Source organism: Ctenopharyngodon idella, chromosome 21 (genome assembly GCF_019924925.1).
Source record: "Ctenopharyngodon idella isolate HZGC_01 chromosome 21, HZGC01, whole genome shotgun sequence".
Classification (NCBI taxonomy): Eukaryota; Metazoa; Chordata; class Actinopteri; order Cypriniformes; family Xenocyprididae; genus Ctenopharyngodon; species Ctenopharyngodon idella.
This window is the reverse complement of record NC_067240.1, coordinates 29,686,230-29,709,496: the sequence shown is the minus strand read 5'-3', so window position 1 is coordinate 29,709,496 and position 23,267 is coordinate 29,686,230. Positions and strand designations below refer to the sequence as shown.

General features: G+C 40.9%; 1 protein-coding gene across 13 annotated transcripts in view; it reads left to right on the top strand.

Annotated features, from left to right (window-relative positions):
* slc22a21 (solute carrier family 22 member 21) overlaps window positions 1–23,267 on the top strand; it is a 67,388-nt gene that overhangs the window by 27,403 nt on the left and 16,718 nt on the right. For 7 of the 13 annotated variants that reach the window (XR_007927051.1, XR_007927050.1, XR_007927049.1 and 4 more), the window contains exons 1-7: window positions 4,286–5,194; window positions 13,944–14,047; window positions 14,570–14,724; window positions 15,037–15,208; window positions 15,553–15,679; window positions 19,958–20,055; window positions 21,534–21,748. Coding sequence is in view for 6 of the 13 variants with exons in the window: in XM_051876716.1 (XP_051732676.1) it covers window positions 4,799–5,194; window positions 13,944–14,047; window positions 14,570–14,724; window positions 15,037–15,208; window positions 15,553–15,679; window positions 19,958–20,055; window positions 21,534–21,748 (1,267 nt within the window). In the remaining 7 variants the exon portion in view is untranslated. Of the gene's footprint in view, window positions 1–4,285; window positions 5,195–13,943; window positions 14,048–14,569; window positions 14,725–15,036; window positions 15,209–15,552; window positions 15,680–19,957; window positions 20,056–21,533; window positions 21,749–23,267 lie in introns of those variants that run through there. The other 6 variants (XM_051876716.1, XM_051876718.1, XM_051876721.1 and 3 more) reach the window with 6 other exon arrangements.

The following is a 23,267-nucleotide window of genomic DNA, read 5'->3' as shown; positions in this document are numbered from 1 at the left end:
CTATATTTTTATTGAAGTACACAAACCTTTTTGCACTGATTTCAGATGTAACTTCTTTGAAAGGCTTTAGTATCTTGCAGGCATTGTTCACAATCTCCCAGTAATCAGGAGCTGGGGCTGACAAGGGCAAGTGTGGCAATAATGGCATCTTTTTGCTGCCAAAATCTTTGCAGCATGCAAAAGGTAATGTAATAGAACGTTGTTGGCTGCTTTGCACATTTGTCCTTGCTTCAGATCTGAGTATAAGTTGAACAGAGGCTGCAGTCTCAGCGGTGTCACCACTACCTGGGACTGGGTGTGTTACTGAGTTGTCTTACTTCTGTAAGCAGGGAAGTCAGGTGTTTTGTTTTTAGATGCGGTCTAAAATTTAATGTGGATCCTCCTGAGCCAGGACATGGTCACAGTTCTGCAAGAGATAGGACCCAGACGCAAATGAGCAGCTCAGGGGTATTTATTAACAAGACTGAAGACTAGAGACAGCAAGGAGAGTGAGGCGTGAAACGGTTCAAAGCAGTAGGGCAGCGCAGACAACACAATGACAGGCAGGAAGGATGACCAGTGAGACAGTCCAAGTTGGCAACAGACTTGAGTACAGGAGACCACAGAAAAGGCTACTCAGGAACACAAGGAACCCATAGTTTAATGTAGGTCTCAGATGTAGCACCAGTCTCGCTGCCAGTTGGAGGCTCACAGAATCAGAGGCTTGACACAAGAGTTTGACAGCTGTACCAGTCTTGTTGCCAAGCAGTGGGAGTCAGTGGCCAGGAACTCAGGATAAAGGGCAGGGCAGGAACAAACACAAGAAACATACTAGATGAAACAAGACAAGATAAGACAGAGAAGATATAACAACACTTAAGAGAACAAAAATAAACAGATAAAATCAATGACTAGAGAAACAACAAGTAAAGAAACAAAGAATATTACTAAGCTAACGAAAGAAAATAAAAGGTATAAACAAACGAGCTAAAATCCTAGAAATAAGAAACTTGGATAGCAAAGAATTTTTATTCTTTTCTTATTTCTAAGATTTTAGCTCTACCACTTTACAGGAGAAAAGGAGAAAATATTAAGTAGAAATAAAGCTCTAAATCAAAAGAGAAACCAAACTGGACTAGAATGCACAAAAGCACTAAGCAGAAGAGGACTAGAAGAAACAAATTAGCAACAAGGATACACTGTTGCTGCAAACAAGATAACAAAATGACTAGAGCAAGATCAAAGATTAACTTCAGGAACATGAACACCATAAAGCACACAATGAACCACCAAAGACATGAGCGAAAGAGGCACAATATAAAGGGAACAGCACATGAGGATCAGGTGAACACAATCAAGCTAACGAGGACTAGTCAATGAGTAAACAAGGAGGCATGGTAATAGGAAACAGGGAGGCAGGACGAGAGGAGCACATGGCCAACACAAAGAGAGACAGAGTCATGTGCTCAGGCACAAGACAAACAAGGAAATATTAAACAAAGATAAAACAGACAAGACTGTCAGGGCAGGATCCTGACAGTATCCTCCCCCCAACGAACGCCTTCAGGCATCCAGACTGTGCAAAGGAGTCCAAGGAGGTACCAAATGGGAGGATGGATGGGGAACAAAACTTGGAACCCAGGGCAGCCAGGGAACATAGGGGAGGGACTGGGAAGGAGAAAAATAATCCAGTGGTATAGTTCGGTGCTGACCAGGGAGGTCATAAGGACCAGCTAACAGGGAGGGCGAGATGGAGATATTGTTGGTGGTCCTTCTGGAGACATGGGCTCGCTCCACTGGTAGGGGCTTCTGCCTGGGCTTGGTGTCTGGGGCCGATTCAGGAACACCATCTGGGACTGCTGAGATGCCCTTCAGGGCTTTATGGACAGATTCTGGACTTGACACTGGGGTGCCCTCCTTGACTTGGGAGCACCCTCCTGGGCTGCAAGGAACAGGCTTGGGGACTGGAGGGGATTTTGGAGGATCCGGGGCTGGAGACAACACAAGAATCTTTGGTACAACTTCTGCTGAAGCGGGCTCTGGGACAGCTTCCTCTGAAGCTTGGACCATTCAAATCAGGTTATCCTCATCCACTGAGCTATGGATCTCTTGACTCAGGCCCTCCTGGGCCAATGGTTTAGGGACCTTATGACTCAGGTCCTCCTGGACCAGTGACTAGGAAACTCTGAACTTGGGCTAATGGGCTAGAAGCCTCTAAAGAAGGGCATTTGAATTCACAGCATGGGCCCTCCTTTTCTTCCACTTCCAAGGGCATGACAGTTTGTGCTCAACGGGCTCTGGGGTGAGAGTAGCTGACTCGACTGGCTCTTTGACTGGCAGGAGCAGACTCAACTAGTTCTGGACAGGCAGAAGAGGACTCGACTGGTTCTGGACTGACAGGCGTGGACTCACCTGGCTCTGGACTGGCAGAAGAGGACTCGACTGGTTCTGGACTGACAGGCGTGGACTCACCTGGCTCTGGACTGGCAGGAGCGGACTCAACTAGCTCTGGACTGGCAGTAGATAAATATGTGGAAACACATTCACATGGACTTACCTATAGGGAAGTACCAACACGTAGGAAGACGTCACTGTGGTAGGTCCAACATAAGGAGGGGGGCAATTACTATAAATGCAGTGGCTGGTGGCAGGTACAGAGCTCTATCCAGGGGAAAACACAGGTTTACCTGTGTTACGGGAAACCGTACCATGGACAATACATCATATGGGATTACTAACAGGGTATCACTACATTTGGAGTGTGCAGGCTGTCCTGCAGGCTGTATGTATCACAAATACTGAGCCTGGCATCGAATTCCTCGACTGCTATAGGGTGTTTGTTAATATACATCCAGGGTTCACCATGATAGGGAACTCATGTAGATGGAAAAAGAACATTATCACCTCAGGGAGGGGAAAGACACTATGTGTAAGTGGTACACCTGGCCAGCTGCCCACAGTTTACCTGTTCATTTACCTGCCAACAAACGGGACCAAACTGGCTCAACCTCAAGATTATAGAACCTTGCAAAGGTATTAGGTGTCAGCCAGCCCACAGGTCTTCAGATATCTGATAAAGAGGTGCCAATTTCTAAAGCACAAGACAATGCAACACTCCAACTGGAATGTGCTAGTGCTCTGAAAGGGTAGGGCTAATACATTCATTATCCAGTGGGCCAACCTCTGTTTGGAGACAGCCTTCCCCTTCTGCTGTCTTCCGAAACAGGCAAAGAGATGCTTAGAGTTTCTAAAGCATTGCATGTGGGCCAAATAAATGCACAGGGCTCGTACTGGACACAGCAATGATAAGGCTGGGTCTGCCTCATCTCAAGGCAGCACTTGCAAAGTTCACCACTTGGTCACCTTGGCCGAGGATGTTGAATTTATTTTATTTTTTTACTGTACTGTAATTGACTGTATACTGTAATGTTTTGCAATTCTAAGTTCTTGTTCAATTCTTTGGTATTCCAACTTTTCTTTTTTAGTGCTTTTGATCTACTGCAAGATCTCTTTACTGTAGTGTAATGAAAATAAATGTTTCCATTGTTGAATTTCACTGTATCTTGCACCCCTCTATTTATGTCGTACATCGTAATAGACATTGAGCTTTAAAATGATACCTGATTGCCAAAAGGAGGTTTTTCAGTATGTGCACTGAGACTGGTGTTTGTCAAAAGTTGGCGCTACTGAGCCCCTCCTCCCCGATCGTTTCTAAGGCTTTGTCCATGTCTACTGGCTGACATCGAGTTTCATGCAATTTGAAGCATGCTAAGAGCCTCACAAACACCCGAAAAGAATATTAAAGTTTGATGCGTTGCCATGGCAAAAAAAAAAAAAAAATCAATATGAAACCTGTTACCACAACAAAGGGTTCTAAAAAGAACTTTCAAATAACCAGTGGATCATTATAGAGCCTGTACAACTTTGAACCTTTTTGATAGTTAGAAGTTCATATTTGCACTTTGAAGTTCTTTATTGAACTCCAAAGGTTCTATCTCTTCTAAGAGTGTATGTAAACAAGTAATTGTTAACTATAGGCTATTACTTTATTGCAGTTATGTTATCAACCAACTTTACATGTGCGGATGATATAAGACACCACAAAAGACTATTTTGCACTTAAATAAATAAACAAACAATGTATTTAAGAATATTCTCTAACTGTTCTTCTAATGGAAATCAGTGTAGCTTGTTGGTTTTACAGTGAAAATGCAACCTTATTGTAATTTGTAAATATATCCTCTTTTTTTTTTTTTTTTTTTTTTTTTTTGAAAAAAACAACAAAATTTCAGCACTGTATGACTTTACAACCAGAGAACATGGAGAATGTTGAATAGTCTGGCTCATGAACAGGGCAAGTTAAACATCGTATCATCACACCAGTATATGTTACAGAAATATATTATGTCCACAGATACATTTATACAGGTTTATTTCAGTTGTTAAGGGCAGTGACCTATTCATCAAATGATAACAACTAATAAAAAGCACAGTTTTAAAGCATAACAAGGTACAAAAGAAGAGCACAACAAAATGAAATCAATGTAGCTAGGCTATAAGTTGAAGTTTACTGTGCTTTATTCAAAAATTACACGAAGTGAATGCCTGCATGCATTTGGTCAGACTGCACAAAACACTAGTCAAAACATTACAAAACATCTCGTACCACCGGATTTTTAGACACAGATGGGAGGAGGCTAATTACAGCCCTAAAGCGCAACATGAGAAAAATAAGAGGTGGGGGAAAAATATAAAGTGTATTAGATGCTTCCTGAGTCCTGCGATTTTTTTCTCTCTCACTTTCCTCTGAAGATTTATCATGAACTCTCCAGACTACGATGACAGCACCGCGTTCCTGGGAGACTGGGGACCTTTCCAAAGGACGGTGTTCACTCTTTTGTGTTTGAGCATTATTCCCAATGGCTTCACGGGGTTATCTATGGTGTTCATGGGCGATACACCCGCTCATCACTGTCTCATTCCCGCGGCTCTGAACATCACTGATGAATGGAGAAACGCGTCTATTCCTCTGGATGAGGACGAGGATTCTCGACTCACTAAATGCTCAAGACACCGAGTGGACATCGTGAAGAACTATTCGGACAGAGGTTTGCTCCCGTGGGTGGATGTGAATGTCTCGTCTATTCCTCGAGAAGCCTGTATGGACGGCTGGGACTATGATAAAGGAACGTACATCTCCACGATTGTTACAGAGGTTCGTTTTCGATGCTTTCTCCTTACTTCAGCCTAATGTGTTTATATTACACTGAAAAAAAAAGTTCAGTCAGTTCAACTTAGGAAATGTACTTCATGTGGATTTAAGATTACTGATTATAACTGAAATCAACCTGAAAAGGTTTTACTGAGGCATAACTGTCAGTAGATTTAACCAGATATCTCCAGCTAGGCAAAATTAAATAATGTTTCTGGCTGCCAAGTTTGAGTTATAGAAGCACATAACATCCGGTGGCTCTCATTGGCTATCGTGGGTATCACGTCAGAGGCAGCCCGATCAAGAGTCATAAATATAAAACTTGTTTGATATTTATGATTTGGGATTGTGAAGTTTCTGACGTGATCAGGAGCAGTAAAATAATCATAGCCTAATGACACCACACAATTGGTTGGGACAAATTGATTGATTGGGAGGACAATCCTTGAATCGGACCACATGGGCTCAAAATTGGGCTTAAAATCTTTAAGTGTGTGGCCAGCCAAACACGTTTGATAATTACGACTCTTGATCGGACTGATGTGATACCCGCGATAGCCAATGAGATTGAGCATGCTTCACCAACCGGATGCTGAGTGCTTCTATAACTGAAACTTGGCAGCCACAAACATGCCATTAAAGTGATTGAGAAAGAAGATCACCCATATTCTTATTTTTCTATTTTGTTTTTTTCACTGTAAACAGAACGCGCTCCAGGAGAGCCAGCTGACAATGTCGATTGTCCTCCATTTGTTTTTCTTCTCAAGTCACGCTTGATCTCGCGAGTCTCCGTGAGATCTCAGGCTCGTCTGAGAAGAGCAAAATCTGTGTAGAGCCGATCAGAGATGCATGCCGGTTGTGTCCAAGTGTGGACTGCTGTCATGAGAAATTGAGTCCCCCCCAGTAGCGTTATGATGGTGAGCGAATTTTCCCACCAGTTAATCGATGTATGACAACAACGGTAATACCGGTATCAGCGGGGGAGGGGGTTCCCTCTTTTGCACCTCGCTTTTAAATCGCTAATTCGAAAGCAAAAGTAAAAAGTGCACAGACGCACGGGCATTCATAACGGTGCAGAGCAGAGCATTTTCAGTTAATTCCTATAGAAGTCCATTAGGAATGAACTGAAAACGGTCTGTGCCAGAAAAGAAATTAAGTGTTTTTGATGAAAACATTCCAGGATTTTTCTCCATATAGTGGACTTCACTGGGGTTCAACGGGTTGAAGGTCCAAATGTCAGTTTCAGTGCAGCTTCAAAGAGCTCTACATGATCCCAGACGAGGAATAAGAGTCTTATCTAGAGAAACCATCGGACATTTTCTTAAAAAAAATAAAATTTTTATACTTTTTAACCACAAATGCTCATCAAGGACATTTGGACCTTCAACCCGTTGAACCCCAGTGAAGTCCACTATATGGAGAAAAATCCTGGAACGTTTTCCTCAAAAACCTTCATTTCTTTTCGACTGGAGAAAGAAAGACATGAACATCTTGGATGACATGGGGGTGAGTAAATTATCAGGAAATTTGAATTCTGAAGTCAACTAAATTAATTTTCATGCTAAGTACACACAAACATCAGTAATTTGAAACATGTAATTGGGAACTATATTGGAAGCAAAAAACATACCTAATATAATATAAGCTAATCTAGAAGGCTATTCGGGTAGATGTTAACTATACTAGTACATAAGCTGACTAAAAAACAGTAAGAATGAGAAATGCTTGATTTCACAACCTATAGCTTCAGTTATATACTAGTATATGAACCATGTAATTTAAAAGAAATTAATGGTCATTATAACGCATTTTTAATGATATAAATCATAACATGATTTTGCAGGAATTGTAATCAGGTGCTGAAAATACTACCCATTAAAAGTCTGTTGAACCAATGGGATCACTCTGGGTCCTAAATGAGACCCGATTACTGAGGGGACTCAATTTCTCACCACACCGCCTTGCTCTGATGTCATGCTAAAATGTATCAAAAAACTCTTGCAACGGCCGTGTAGAATTATGCAGTCAGGCGCAGTTGCTCTCCACCAACTGCGCGATCAAAAGCATGATGGGAAACGACTTGATGACGACACAGCTTAATGCTCATTGGTTTAAAGAACCGTGATGTATTGTTCTCTTTTAAAATATTTGATTTTCAAGGAGCTTTCACGCCATATCGTAATTACTGTAACTACGAGATTCTGGCTCGTAAAAAGCTCGTTCACGTCCTCGTAGAGATCAGAATTCCAGTTTGTAAGCTGGGAGTTTTCTGAAAGCTCCCACGTGTACCAAGTGGCCGCTGTACCACCTGACCGCTGTAGATTCATTTAGGCGTTGATCCCAGTCCAAGGAACAGCTCCGAATATAACGTCACGTGTTGTCATCTCAAGATTACAGTAATTACGCATTGGCGTTAATGCAGTATTATTTTACTCCTCCCCTCACTGCAGCCTGAATTCCAGGCGAGTCGAGGCGCATCTCAAATGAGCCTTGCGTGTCACTAAAACAAAATTTATTAGTAGAAATACCTCCTTAAAGCAACAACTGCACATGTTCACTTTTTAAAGTGTAGGGAATGGGTTTTATTGGAGACTCAAGGTCAAAAAACAAAAAAAAACAAAGGTTATGTCCACACAAAAAAAGAAAATGAAAAAAAGAATCTAATAAAGTAATCAAATGTAAAATAACTGCATAGTTTTCACTGTATAAACTGATAGATTAATGCTTATTAAAGCTGAAGTTATTCATTCAAGAGCTGAGAGTAATTCTCTCTTTTCCTTTTGTTGTTTGATTCACATTAATGGCGCAATCATCAGGTTTATTAGACTGCTGTCACTTTACAGTGCGTGCAGAATTATTAAGCAAGTTAATTTTCTGATCATATTTTTTTTTCCAGGCACATCTTACCAATTCCAAACCACATTAATCTTAATAACTACTATTAATTTTGTATTTAATCATTTATAAGTGATAATTGTTCACGAAGGCCGGAAGTGAAAAACGCCTTATACGACTTCTTTTACAGATAAAATGAGCCAAAAAAGAGATTTAACTCAGATCGAAAAGTCAAAAATTATTAAATGCCCATGAGAAGGATGCAATAGTAATGCAATACTAGACATTGCGGTTAAGGCATGACCATTGAACAGTGAAATGCTCATTAGGTCAGCAGGGTCAGACAAAAACAGGTGGAAAAGAAAAGACACATGTTAACTGCAAAAGAATTAAGGAACCCTTTAGTCTCCAGCGCCACCATTTTCCAGAACTGCAACCTAACTGGAGTCTCCAGAAGTGCAAGGTGTCAGGATCTCTGAGACTTAGGTAGAGTTAGGTAAAAATCCTGAAATATGACCCCCACTTAATAAGAATCACAAGCTGAAGTGTTTGTGAAATACATGAAGACAGATTGAGAGTGACTCTTGAAGGACCAGCACCACATACTCTTGTACCACTGTTTGAAGAATTTGTCTTCCAGAATCTGGCAGTAATTTTTGGGAGTTCATTTTTAGTCCATCTCCTACAGGGAATGCAACTCTTGAGTTCTTAAGTTCTTATATCAAACAAGTAGTGGTACAGTCTTTGTTAGCTGTGTCTTAAATGGATGGTTCACTGCAGTTTTAAACAGCAGGGTATAAGCCCATAGGTTTTTTATTAGATAAAGTAAAATAAACACACGTACATGTAGCTAACATACCCTATATGCATGTGTGCATTAACACCTCGGTGATGACATTCACTGTCAATAATTCACCTTGACAACGATCCCTTACTCCTTTCTCCTGATCCTTTTGAACAAAATGATAATTCAATTATATAATTTACATTTGCTATTTCCTACAGTAGTTTTAACATATAAAATGTTAATGTTTAAATTATAAGTTGCAAAATTCAAATGACAATGTATTACAGAAATGACTAGATATGTTTAAGCAAAAATTGTAGCAAAATGAACATTTAAATGTTATTTTAAATTAAGTTAAGACACTTGCGATTGCATTTTCATTAAATGTCCCGCAACGAATGTAGCAAAATTCAGTGTGGATTTGAAAATGCATTCCGAGCCAAACACGTCCCCACCCTGCCCTGTCAATCATTGCGTCAAGGTGGGGCCAGGTGTTGGAAACATGGTGGCAGCAGAGCTATAAAGAGCACGGCATTTACTGTCAGATGAAGTGGAGCAAGAACAGAGAAATGTCAGTGTTCCTGAAGATTATGTGTGTCAGTCAGTGATAGAATCAGTACGTTAATAGAACCATAGATATTTATGGTTAGAACGCCTTGCAGAGTACGCGCCTGGCGCTCGTGCACTTAGTCACAAAAATTCAACAAAAATATCATAGGTTAACTGATATTTTTGACAACTCAAAAATCAAAACAGGTCAAATTGACCCGCAACAGTACATAAGGGTTACTGATCAAAGAGAAATATGCAGGAGTAACATCAACACAAAGCACTTAAACATTAATGAGAACTGAGAGAGTACTGAACAGAACCAGGGTTATAAATACACAAGCAAAATTAATTAAACACAGGTGGTGATAATCAGTAACTGAGGGAACAAACAAGCACACATTAGGAAACTAGGTCAACAAATAATGACAGGGCAAACAGGAACAGAACAGAACCAAACCAAAACAGAATATACATGTTATATTGTATGACGTTTGAATGAGGTTTTCCTGTGATTTTATCAATTCAGTGTTGTTAAACTGTTTTTTTTTTGCTGTTGTAGTACATAGACAGTAGCAGTCAAAAGTTTGAACAAACTCTCACTTTTGACTTGGACATTATGTCATGGGCACATAATGGTGGTTATGTTTATGAAAATCAAGAACAACTGTCTTGATTTTGTCAATGTCCTACAACAGCAAGATGAGAAACAGTAGCGGTTCTTCCATGCTCATCTGCAACACAAAGTGTTACATTTTATTCATAAACTTGAGGCACGCCAGTACTGGAATGAGGAGTAGGTCTCGGCATGGAGGAAACATCCATCGTTAGTACTTCCACCTGCTCACCTTCCAAATGTGGAACCACCCACAGCTGTAGCCATTGATGGCCTAATGGAGATCACCATAAAACCAGGAACTCTGTTGCACTCAAGGTTGGTTTGTCTTCAGTACAGATTGCCTAGGATGAGGTGCTGATGCTGAAGATGGCCCAGAGTGTGAATGGCTGAAGAGAGTGAAGCCTATGCAATCCCTGCTAACTATTCTGTAAAGTCTTGCCTTTTTCCTGTTTTATATTCACTTTTGAAGGTGGCATAGTTTTGGTTCAGGCGTGTGGAAGGAAGCCACCATGGATACCCCAAACTGGGAAGAACCTCAGTTCAAGATTTACTTCCTTCTCAAGTTTTTTTTGTGTCTAAATTAAAGATTTTTGTTACCAAATTCTGCCATCTCTAGCCGGCAAAATCCCATCACCACCTCCACGCGGTGCCGGCCGGAAACCGACGATATATTCGATCGGGCCAACGGTGAGGGTGGTCAGCGACAGACAGTGTGACACGTTGGCTGACTGGAATCAAAAACTGCAATGACATTTAGATCCAAATTCTAGCCTGTCCCCCACAGGCAACACACGCCGTCCAAGCCCAAACGACGCAACAAAGCTAGTTGAACATCTACAACTTGCGACCCTCAACATCAACAAAGGCACCAAGGCAAGAGACATCGGAGAATGGTACAAGCTCTACTACTATAGAGTGACAAACAACCGAAACTAAGAGACTATCATCGTCAGTGAGAAGCTGTGCGACAACATTGTAGAGGTCGACCTCAGATTGCCTCATTTCAATCAAGATTGACACCGGGTTGGTGATCCTGAGGGTTGTCTCCTGTTATGCCCCCAGACTGGGTGCAACGACTACGAGGAGGAGGAATTCTGGTCAGTTCGACAATCACCATCGATCAATCAACATCAACGAGTATCTCCTAATCGGCGGCAACCTCAATGGTCATGTCGGGGCTGCAAGAGACGGGTATGAGCAGGCACATGGCGGACAAGGCTATAGGACCTGAAATGATAAGGGAAATAAAGATTCTCCGCTGGTCCTTCGGAGATGAAGATTCTCCGCTGGTCCTTCGCATACCATGGTATGCTCACTCATTAAGCAGATTACCATGGTATGCTCACTCATTAAGCAGAATACTTGTTACTGTTCAACAATTAAGAATAAATAGCATTGCTTACTGTCTTTCTGCAGTTATTGTTGAACCCTAAAACTGCTTTAAAAAATCTGTAGTTTTCAATCACGTATGTGCAAAGTCACAAACCTATGGTGCTTCAGCCCACCAAAACGAGCAGGGCTACCTGTCTATATAAGAGGACTGAGAATGACATTTTCTCAGAATCTTTCTCCTTCAGCACGAAGATCTTCTCCTCGCTGGACGAAGAAGAAGACGAAGAAAAAAGCCTCCTGACGCTTAAGCGCTTCTCCTCTCTGCCTATCCTGCAAGCTTAAAAGATGTCGCACAATGAGTGTGCCCTGCACGTTTCAGATGAGCAGTTGTCTGTCCTGGGAAAGCCCATGCAGAAGCCGTGCTCACCGAGACAAGCTTCTCTCATTGCAAGAGCATGAGTCTCGCCTCTCTCCTTTTGCGGAACACTTTTTTTTCAGAGGGCGGTCCCACCCCTGTTGCTGGTGGCTTCCGATGTGGAGTAGCGGTCAGGCTCCGTGGAGGACTCTGCCCCCTTGCTGCCCAAGGAACCAGGCGACGCCAGGACTGGGCCTCTTTGCCTCAAAAGACAACTTTCAATGCCCATTATTTTTCTCAAAGAACAGGGATGCTCTAGCCCACGAGTGGCCCAGCTTGCCCCTGTATGCCTTTCCCCCGATCGCTTAAGTGGTCTGTCTTCTCTGACTGGTGCGCAGTCTGGAATGAAGATCCCTCGTCTTGTGATGTTTTACAGGTTTTATCCTTCCTGCAGGAGTTGCTGGACAAGGGTCGCACCCCTTCCACATTCAAAGTCTACGTGGCGGCCCTCGCAGTGAATCACGCTCTCATGGCTGGCCAGTCAGTTGGAAGGAATGACTTAGTGACACGGGTCTTGAAAGGAGCCAGAAGGCTGAACCCACCTCACCCCCATTCTATCTCGAACTGGGACCTGTCCACAGTCCTCAGGGCTCTCTGAGGCCCACCCTTTGAGCCCCTACAGTCAGCGAACTATGGCCCCTTTTGCTTAAGACTGCCCTTCTGTTGACTTTAGTGTCGGTAAGCGTGTGCTGCCTCGAGTTTGGGCCAAACGACTGCAAATTCATCCTCAAACCGAGACATGGCTACATGCCTAAGGTGCTCTCTACTCCTTTTAGAGCACAGGTTATTACCCTTTCCACTCTTCCTGTTTCTGGGGAAGAGTAAGGATTGCACTTACTCTGCCTGGTTTGGGCTCTTAGAGTATATGTCGAGTGCTTTAGCTAGTTCCTGCAATAAGAGCAGCTTTTTGTATGCTTTGGAGGCCGCACTAAAGGGCACCCAGCCATGAAGCAGAGGTTATCACAATGGATAGTGGATGCAATTGCGTCCAGATTTTATAACTTGGATGTCCCTGCTCTCCAAGCACGGGTCCTGTTTGTCTAAACCGGTCCTCAACTTCATTGTACATCTAACCTTTAGGACGCTTGCCAGAGGATTCCGGCCTCATGGCCCGAGCCTCGCTTTTTCGGGCAGATGTTCTCACCCTAATATTAGCCTTGCTGCCATCAGGGCCCTTAGAGCCCTCGAGTGCCCTAAGCTGGGGCTCAAAGGATGGTCTTTCGTTCTACGCTTGTAACACGGCGCTGTTGGTTTGCGTCCCCATACCATCAGTTAAGGACTGACGCAATGTAAGTAAACCGTATTGATAAGGGAACATCTCGGTTACTAACGTAACTTTTGTTCCCTAAGATAACGGGAATGAGCATTGCATAGCTGCCCGTGCTACCGTGCTGCACTTGGGTTGGTGCTTGCTGCTCCTCAGTTGAAAGATTAGGAGAAAATGTAATTCTCAGCCCACTTATGTAGACGGGGTGGCCTGTCCGTTTTGGCTGGCTGAAGCACCATAGGCTTGTGCAGTTGCACATAAGTGATTCAATCAGCATTCTCGGAGGAAAGGAGTTTCCCCCATAGCGTTAGCTAAAGACTGATGCATTGCTCATTCCTGTTATCTCAGGGAACCGAGGTTACGTCAGTAACCAATACGTTAATCACTCTGTTTTTATTTTACAGTAAGTTACTTGTCAATCGTTGCCAGATAGTAGCTGTGTTACTAAGTTACTTGTTAATAGCTGCCAGTTAATAACTGTTTTTTACAGTAAGTTACTTGTCAATGGGTGTGAATTTCACAGTCAGTTTCTTACAGTGAGGGCCAACAATATTTGCATGGACGAATCGTTCACAATAAGATCAGTAAGGGTCAATTCCAATTTTATGCCAACTTTAACCAAACAAAGGATGTATCATTAACTTGTATTTTGAGTTAAACTATGGGAACAAGCATTTGTGTAAATGGAATTTTAGCTGAAAATTTATAAAGTCACTGTTATAACCCTTGTGACAGCTTCTCCATGTGACAACTAACCCCTGTCTCCACTTTTCCTGTATTCAATCAGGAATAGAAGTGTCAAAATAATGTAAATCACACTATTCAGTGGCATTCATGGGTTAGACTGAAATGTAACTTTTAGCAACTTAACTTTGAACATTTTTTTTTATTTTCCTTCTACAAATGGATATAATCACTTCAAAACCTGCATTGTTTGTTCAACGGCAGTGGGATTTGGTGTGTTCAGATGACTGGAGAGTTCCATTGACCACCTCACTCTTCTTCTGTGGTGTTTTGACTGGCTCTATGATCTCTGGACCAATTTCTGACAGGTTAGAAAGCATCAAACCTTTTTTTTTTTTCCCACAAGCCACATGTGGATATAATTACTTAATGACAAGCACAAAGATCCCGTTTGGCAAAGAATAAGGCTAAAAAATTTCCATTTAGTATGTTCATTTTTTTCTGCCACTTAAAATAATTCCAAAAAAGGCAAATCTTCAAGTTTTGCATGTCATAACACAGAAGGCCGGACTGGGATCAGTGTATTGGGTTAATTCAGGATAATTGGAACATTTTTTTCCCTGTCTCAATGGCAAAAAATTGTTACATAGGACAAGTGGCTGGTCTATTAGTTTGCATTTACACTTAAAGCCTTAATGCACGGATCTATTTTGACATATCAGATTTGTCCTGTCTGTTGCTATAGTTATCATTATGCATATTTTCCACAATTTATTCAAATTGTGAATGGACAACATACAGAAAGTGCGCAAAAAGCGCTCAGTAGAGAACTGGGTGAAAACTGGAATGTTGCCTTTTGGAAATAAACTTGTTTTTTTCTTGGTTTTCAGGTTTGGCAGGAAAATAGTGCTGTTTATTACCATGATGATTCAGACAGTATTCACCTTAATTCAATGCTTCTCCCCATCTTGGTTGATTTTTTGCTTATTGTTTTTCATTGCTGGAATGGGCCAGATTTCAAACTATTTGGCAGCATTTGCTTTAGGTAAAGGCTTTTGATGTGCTATGATTTGTGTGTGTGTGTGTGTGTGTATGCTTTATATTACATTGAAAAATCCCAACTGATCTTTACATTACTGTACTGTTTTCAGTCATATAATGGCTTATTGAAAATGATGACTGGCAGCACATTTGTTCTACTAACACATTTTTAGGTTGGGTTTAAAAATTGCATAGCAAACGCATGTTGTCTCAGAATATACTTTGAAAATATTCTTAATAATTCAGACTGTAGACCTTGGATTAAACTACTATTTTTATTTTTTTTTTTTTTTTTTACAAAATGTCTTTCCCCTAGGAATGGAAATCTTGAGCCCATCCATTCGTAACCTCTACTCCACTCTTGGCGTATGTCTTTTCTTTTCAATTGGGTATATGATGCTTCCGCTGACTGCCTACTTTCTGCGAGACTGGAGAACACTGCTGCTGGTCCTCACCATTCCTGGATTCTTCTGCATAGCCCTTTGGTGGTAGGTGTTTAATTGGACTAAACCAATCAACAAAATGAATAACAGGTAAACTTAATTAGGCTAACTGGCACACACAAAGAAACTAGATCAACATACACAAGCATGGAACAGAAACAGAAGAGAACCAAACCAAAACCATATACCAAAAAAACTATACCAGAATGTACACATTACATCTATACTATAGTGAACTCTAGGGTTCTTGACTCAATTTTAAAGAACTCTATATGCCCAAAGGGTTCTAAATAAGGAGAAATGCCTTAAACATGATCAAAACCAGAATATGATCTTATTGAATGTAATTTCAGTTTCTAGTATAATGAATGATCTTGCGTTGTTTGCAGGTTTATTCCAGAGTCTCCGCGATGGCTGTTGTCTCAGGGGAGGGTTGACGAGGCAGAGGCAATTCTGAGAAAGGCTGCCAAAATGAACGGGGTTAAAGCCCCTGATGTCATTTTTCCCCTGCATCAGGTGAAACCCACACCGGCCTGTGCTTTTCAAATGGCACACAGTGCTTTAAACAGTCTCATTTAGATCCTCATGTGATGAAAGCTCTTCAACCGCTTTTATTTTCTGTTGAACTCAGTCTAAATTGTTTTACTACTAGAGGGGTCATATAATGAGGAGTTGTAGAAGTTAAATGCACTGTGAAAGCATGGCATAATTTAGGCTTGGTTCATCGGTCTCACACCTGCTGCACATGAGCCACATGGATGTATGTAGGCAACCAGTGGTGTAACTTTGTTTTAAAAAGTGGGTGGGACATGAGTGTGTGTGTGTGATCGCTGCGTTTCAGTTCAAGCGGCACATTAACCGATCATCTCTTCCACTAGTAATAAACATGAATTAACATCAGTACACACCGTTTTTTAAGTTCACCGCCCCTCCCTCATTAAAACCTGCGTTCAGTGATAAAGCGCTCTTCTGTGTGGACTGTGCACAAGCGCCAAGAGAGCACAGTTGCATGCCACTGATAACAGTGGCAATATCAATGAACTTTCAGCATGATTTAAAAAACAACACATTCCAGCGCCAGATCACCTCTTATTTAACAAACGAATGAATTGAATGCTTTGCTAGTCAACTGGAGATGTTTCATGTGTATTAGGTACATCCATGCCGCAAGATGTTTCAAAAAGTGGTAGAGACAATATAGACCCTGGTGAACAGTGGTGGGGACGTGTCCCACCTGTCCCACCCGCTAATTACGCCTATGTAGGCAACGTTAAGTTAGTTACAATGACTCTTCTGTATGATATAGCAGAAGCATAGCTGCAAGAAGAGTTTTGCTGCTGAACCTACAGTATTTTTTACTGCACATCAAAAATGCACTACAAGTCTATTTACCAGCACAGTTAATCTTTTATTTTTTACCAGCAATATAAGCTTTTATGAAGCAACATATTTGGATACTGTAACAGAGTTAATTATTTACCCGCTAACTGAAAAAGATGTTGGACAGGCACTCAAACACCACTTCAGTCAAGACCAGTTCTGTCAGATAGTAATGATATAGACTTTACATTCGGTATGGTAATCAATCCCCCAGAAGTAACCTAACCCTAACCACTGGCTTAGATAGATCAATAGCAGACTAACTTTGATATGCAATGTAATATAACTGTGACGCTGAAGAAAAACCCATGCAGCAGCAAGCTGATGCATAAACTTAAAGCATATGCAGTCATAGGCAACAAGCAATGAACTGGACAATTTCTATTTAGTATGGCAATATTTAAATGCATGGACTTACTTATATGCCAGCGCATTAGCTTCAATATTATACTTCAGCAATCCAGTATTTACGGTAACCCTCGTTATAAGTGCATCATAATATTAGATCCCATCAGGCACAGGATGTAGACTCCAACTTCAGTCAGACATTAGATTTTGGTTGAAAATGAAAATCGGGTTGACGTCTAAATCCAACGCTGGGCTGACGTCGAATTTTGGTTGGAATAAACACCAAAAACATACAGGGTGCCAAACATTTACCATTAATGGAAATAACGGTTGAAGACAGTTGCAAGACATTAAATCTCTGATTTGGTCTGATTAAACAACTCCACAAACATCATTACCAGCTTTAATTCTGTCACATGTCTACAGAAGTTCTTATTTCAAATTAACAGAGGTTTTGACGTTAACGTTTGGTTGAAAATGTTTCACTTGAAGTCACCATTATTGTGATCAGTGTTTGCTTTAGTTAGCCATTTTGACTTGATTTTTTAATATGCTTCTTAATTGAAGTTTTTCTTTGGCTGCTGTAACTGTGTTTATATAGTAAGAACAGCAAGAGAAATTGTGTTCAGATGATGTTGTCTGCTTGATGATGATAAAGTCATAATTATCATGTAGTGTTTGATTTACTGATCATATTCAGAGTGTATTATTTGATTATATAGATATCATGTTGTTAATTTCACATTTTTGCAATAGGCCTGTGATTGTCCAGCAGTTTTTTAATCTGAGGGATTATGCAACAAAAAGATTTAAAGATACACACAGGCACTAAAGAATCAGCGTATGAATCTCAACAATGGCTTCATGCAGCAATGCATTCTAGATGCATCATACAAAACTCATCTATGGCTCCCAGAATGCATTGCAGCATGAAGCATGTCACCATTGTTGAGATTCATATGCTGATTATTGATGTCTGAGTCTAATAGATGCTGGAGCTCAAAATATTTAATGGACAATGTAGAATTACAGGCTTGCTATAATCAATTATACAAAATGATAGCGTATCAAAAGATTAGACTCTGGATGACATCAGTGAATTAGACCACTAAATGATGATTATGTCTTTATCATCAAGTAGATAAAATCATCTGATCACATTTTCTCTTGCTTTTCTTGATATAATAAACACAGTTACAGCAGTCAAGGAAAAAACTGATGTTAAAAAGTCAAGGGTCAAGAGCCCAACTAAAGCAAACATTGACCTCTATCATGGTAACGTCGAATGAAACAATAAAACAACATCTAAACCTCTGTTAAATTTAAATAAGAGCTGTAGATGTCTGACAGAAATAAAGTCAACTGGTTAGTAATAAGTGAAGCTGGTAATGCTGTTTGTGGAGATGTTTAATCCTCCTCTGCTGAGATCTTCAGAGATTTAATGTGCTGCCATGCATTTCATTAATTTTTACAATTTTTTTGTATTTTACAGTTTGGTGCTTATTCCAACCAAAATTCAATGTCGGTTCGACATTGGAGCTTGACGTCAAACAAACGTTGGGTTTAGACATCAACCCGATTATCAAATTTAACGTCTGGCTGACGTTGGATTAGTTGGAGTCCAACGTCTTCCTGACATCACATTGACGTACTGTGCCAGCTGGGATATTCCACAACTTTTAGAAACAAGCATTTAATCTTACCACCGAACAGACTTTTTCAAAGACCAAAGTTCATAATCCAGAGTTCAGATGCTAAAGTAATCTTAAACATTAATCTAGTCCAGGTGTATGATTAAGCCAGTGAGGAACATTACTTGCCAATAAATGACACAATCTCTTATGAAACTTGCACAACATTAAAAGTGCTGTTTCCATTAAAACATAAATGTGCAGAAAATAGAAAACAACAACAAAAACAGTGTATTTTTAACACGATTCATTAGAAGTCACAACAAAATGGTAGTAGTGACAGATATTATTTTCAAATTGTGCTTTCATGTTTAAAAGTCTTCCTTATATAATAATATGTTCAGACAACAGAATGACCGAAGTGAGATATAATGACTCAAAAGATTTTGCCCAGTCCACAATTTCTAGAGTCACTAGAAGAAAAACAAAACAAAACGTCAGTTTGTTGTCATATCATCAGCTCATTGAGCTCTTTCTCTACAGTCTCTTGCACCATTAACAATTAGAGCTACAACACCAATGTCAGTCATACTTAAAAAGAACAAAAACTTGGCATTTAGCAAGTTGTTACTTAAGGCTTATTTCACTGGGTAAAGGAGCCGTTTAATTTGCAGTGTGACTCATAAACTCAGGTCTTGTCAATCAAGCTCGCATTAGCTGATCCACGTCTACCTATAGGAATATGATGCCTATCACAGCAGCCCTATATATAAGGCCCATTCAGTATTATCAGCAGCTTTATCGCGTTGCTCAGGAGCAAATTACCCTCCTCCATCCCCAGCTCCACCTGTCGTCTAGTCAGATCTTGGCCTCTGATATTCCTCTTTGAATCAGACAAATTTTTCTTGAATTATGTTATACATTAAACTATTGAATACATTTATGTTGGTTGTGGTCTGTTTACCCTGAGGGGGGTTATTGCTGCTCTCTCTGCTCTTATCCATGTTAGGATGCATGGATGGGCAAGGAGTTCTTGCCCAGAACACAACCATACCGCTAATCCAAACTGTATGCTAACTGTCAATTATCTACTATGCGAGAGTGTGTTATTATGGCTTCCGGTAGCTATATACGACAGCGTTACTGCAGCACGCGTCGCCGCAGAGGACTTGTTGAGCATCTCTTCAGCAAGCCGACGCGAATGAAACTGAAAGTTCAGCATCACATCCTGAAGCTCACAGTGACTAATTAAGAAACTTCAAAATGGTACCTCGTGTCAAAAAGGTTGCCGGCCCTTGCTCTAGGATGTTCTTATGATTGTCCACATGAGGATGCTTTTTTGTTTTAGCTGTGTATATCAGATGATCTTTTGCTTACACTGTGTTTTGACAGTGCTGTGTAACAAGACATGTTTGTTGTGACACGTGCGCTACAGTCAAGGGAAAACGCTGGAAGGCTGCAGACCTACAGTCTCTGTGACCTGGTGAAGTCCAGCAACATCTGCTGCATTACTGTCCTGCTGTGCCTGGTCTGGTGAGAGCGCTTACATGTACTCAAGATACACATGGGCTGCATCCAAAATCGCATACTTCTCTACTATATAGTGGGCAAAAAAACAGTATGTGACTAAAGAAGTATGTCTGGATTCACAGCACTCATTAAAGAGTAAAAGTACCTGGATGACCTACTACTTCCGGCGAGATGCTGAAGTGTGCATACAATGGATACTTTACTATCCCATGAGGCCTATATAGAACATACTTTTACCGGCCGCAAAGTAAGTACTTATTTAAAATAATTACCTACTCAAGAGAGTATGCGATTTTGGAAGCAGCCATTATCTGTTTCAAGATGTAGATTAGTGCATATATACAAGTACCCCATTACATCATACAGATTTGTGTTTAGTTATTCAAACTGCACTTCTGTATATCCATAGCTGTTTTTACTTGTAGTCATTACGCTGTAAAAGCAGTAACATACACTGGGCTCCAGACTATAAACACTAGTGAAAGTTGATATGAAGCACCCGATGGAACCCTTTAAGGTTCTACATCAGTGTCCAAAAGTGATGTCTGGAGGGGAGATTTGTTTTTAATGACCCTACAAGTTCAATTAAACCATCAAAATATGAGGAAAATATTTTATATTTTTGCAACATTTTAAGAATGAGAGAAGAACAATACACTAAACTTGGTTAAGGCAAAAAAGACAAACTACAGCTACAGGTTTTATTTTACTATGCAGAAAATGCACAGAAAAACAAAAACAAAAAACTTACTAAAATTTTGTTGGTTCTCTTGTTTTTGCATGTGTTCATAATTTCTGTCCAAAAATGATGTCGGCACAATTTGGCATGTTTCATTGCGTTATTATCACAAATAAAACTACACAATATGATTACAAAAATGTTCACAATTTTTTTTAAATAATATTCGATGTCAATTTTCCTAGGCCAGACATCTCTTTTGGTCAATACTAAATATAGAACCTTTTCTTCTAGCATAACAACATGAATGTAGAGTTAAAAATGATGTGAAAAGCTTAACCTTTTGTGAATGTCTCAGTATTTGTTGTGTCTCTTTTCTGTGTTCTCCAGCAAAGCATCTGACATGTCACATCATGTCATATATTTGCTCATTTGATTAGAAATACGGCAGAAACTTAAATCATTGCATTTTATTGTTTAAAAATGTTATTCAACTGGGTTCAAACTGATTTAGATTTTGAGTCCCAGATTTTGATGTGGTCTCAGACTCTTGGTCCTAATGTGTTTTGTATTTGAATATGAAAAGATCATCCAGTATTTGTTTGCGCTGAGATGTTTGTGCTGACTTTTGCATGATCAGCATTTTGTTGGTTATGAGTTGGTTATTAGTCATGTGGGAAACAAATACTTAAAAAGCACATCTTATATAAAAGCAATATAATATTTTAAAGTGAATATTAATCTCTGTATACTAAACCATGTGTATAGACCTGCTGCTCACTCGCTGACTTTCTTCTGTTAGGTTTGCTGTTTCAATTGGATACAATGCTTTGTCTCTGAACACGTCCAGTCTGCATGGGAACATCTACCTGAACTGCTTCCTGTCAGCAGTAGTGGAAGTGCCTGCGCTCATCATGGCCTGGCTGATGCTCCGCTGCTGGCCACGCCGCCTCTGTTTGACCTCCACCCTGTCATTAGGAGGACTGGTTCTTCTCTTCATACACCTCATACCAGAACGTGAGAAATTTAACTGTAGTGTGGTATGAAAGATGTTCATTAAAAGATATGTTTCAGCAGAAATAGTGAGGTTTAGTGTTCACTTTTGATTGTGTTTAACCCTTATGCGGTGTTCCATGGTTCCCCGAGAAGCGGAACGAGACACTGCATCCTTTAGAAGACACTTTGGGGAATGCCTATGGCGTGACTGGTGTCTGAAGCATGTGTGTAAATGCGACAATTTCATTGGACGACGACAGTCCGTGATGTCACTGTGTGACCGTTAATATATAAGGCACCTGTAATAGATGTCATCAACTTCTTTGTCTGAAGGAGATGGAGACGGGCAGGCCTGATGCATGGCAGAGAGATGCAGACGTTCCCTTTTGAATGGGAACTCGCACTGCAACACTTTGGGGAACCAATGCCCACTCACTTCATGAAACATAAGGAAGCTGCCTACTTAGAAACCCGCCTTTAGGGGGAAGGCATGCCTTAAATATATATTGGGGGATCTGGTTCAACCCTTAAACATCACAGGGGAGCATTTTAGTAGAAAAATGCTCTTCCCCTTCTGACCTAGAGTAAGCATCTCGTAAGACCAGCACTTCTGAATTAAAGGGTGCTCAACCAGTGAGAAGGGATGCAAAACTCAGGCAATAAGGAGCCGGGGAATAAAGACCTTCCTCACCCCAGGAGTGAGGATACTCCATTAAATACCTGTGTAGGAACTTCCACTTAAGGAAGAAAGCTACACTTCATGACCTAAAGAAGCAGTCTACTTAAGGGTAAGGAGCCTGCTTAAAAGCTAAACCTTTGCAGAGACAGTTTCACAAATATAAGAGAGCTACCTACTTAAGGTACCCACCAAGCTTCAACCTTTACTGCCATGGCTCTTTCTTTTTTTTTTTTTTTTTTTTGTGAGCCGCAGCCCCCAATGGAGGCAGCTACCATGAGGGAACTTGAAAACTGTGAATGAAGACCTTCCTAAACCTCAAAGGAGAAGGTCACCCTTCCAGCATAACAGAATTAGGGAGCCTCTACAAAAAGAAAAGCCCCCTCAGGGGTGAAGATGCTCCACTAATTATCCCGAAGGTAATTTCCTACTTAAAGGGGGCCCTAAAGACTTAGTAGAAGAAGCTCTTCTTCAGCCTCCTCTGGTCACCCCTTCTTTGCGTCCTGCTCTTCGGAGCAGGAGGGGTACGGTTGGCGATGCTATGCCTCTGGGCCTGTCTGCAGTTCTCAGACTCAAAGGTTTGAAGCACAGGTCTGGGACAGTGCAGTAAAAATCTCTTAAACACTGCAGACAGCACCCTCACCTCTCTGAACCTCTCAGCCACCATCTCGACGGATGTGTTGGAAAACACAGAGGGTGATACTGGTGCATCAAGGAGAAAGCGCTTTTCTTTCTCCCTGATGTGAGCCAGGTTAATCCACAGATGTCTCTCCATGGCCACCATAGCTGCCATCGACCGGCCGACAGCAGCAGCTGTTTGCTTGATGGCCCGGAGACCAATTTCTGTGGTTCAGTGCCCTGGCT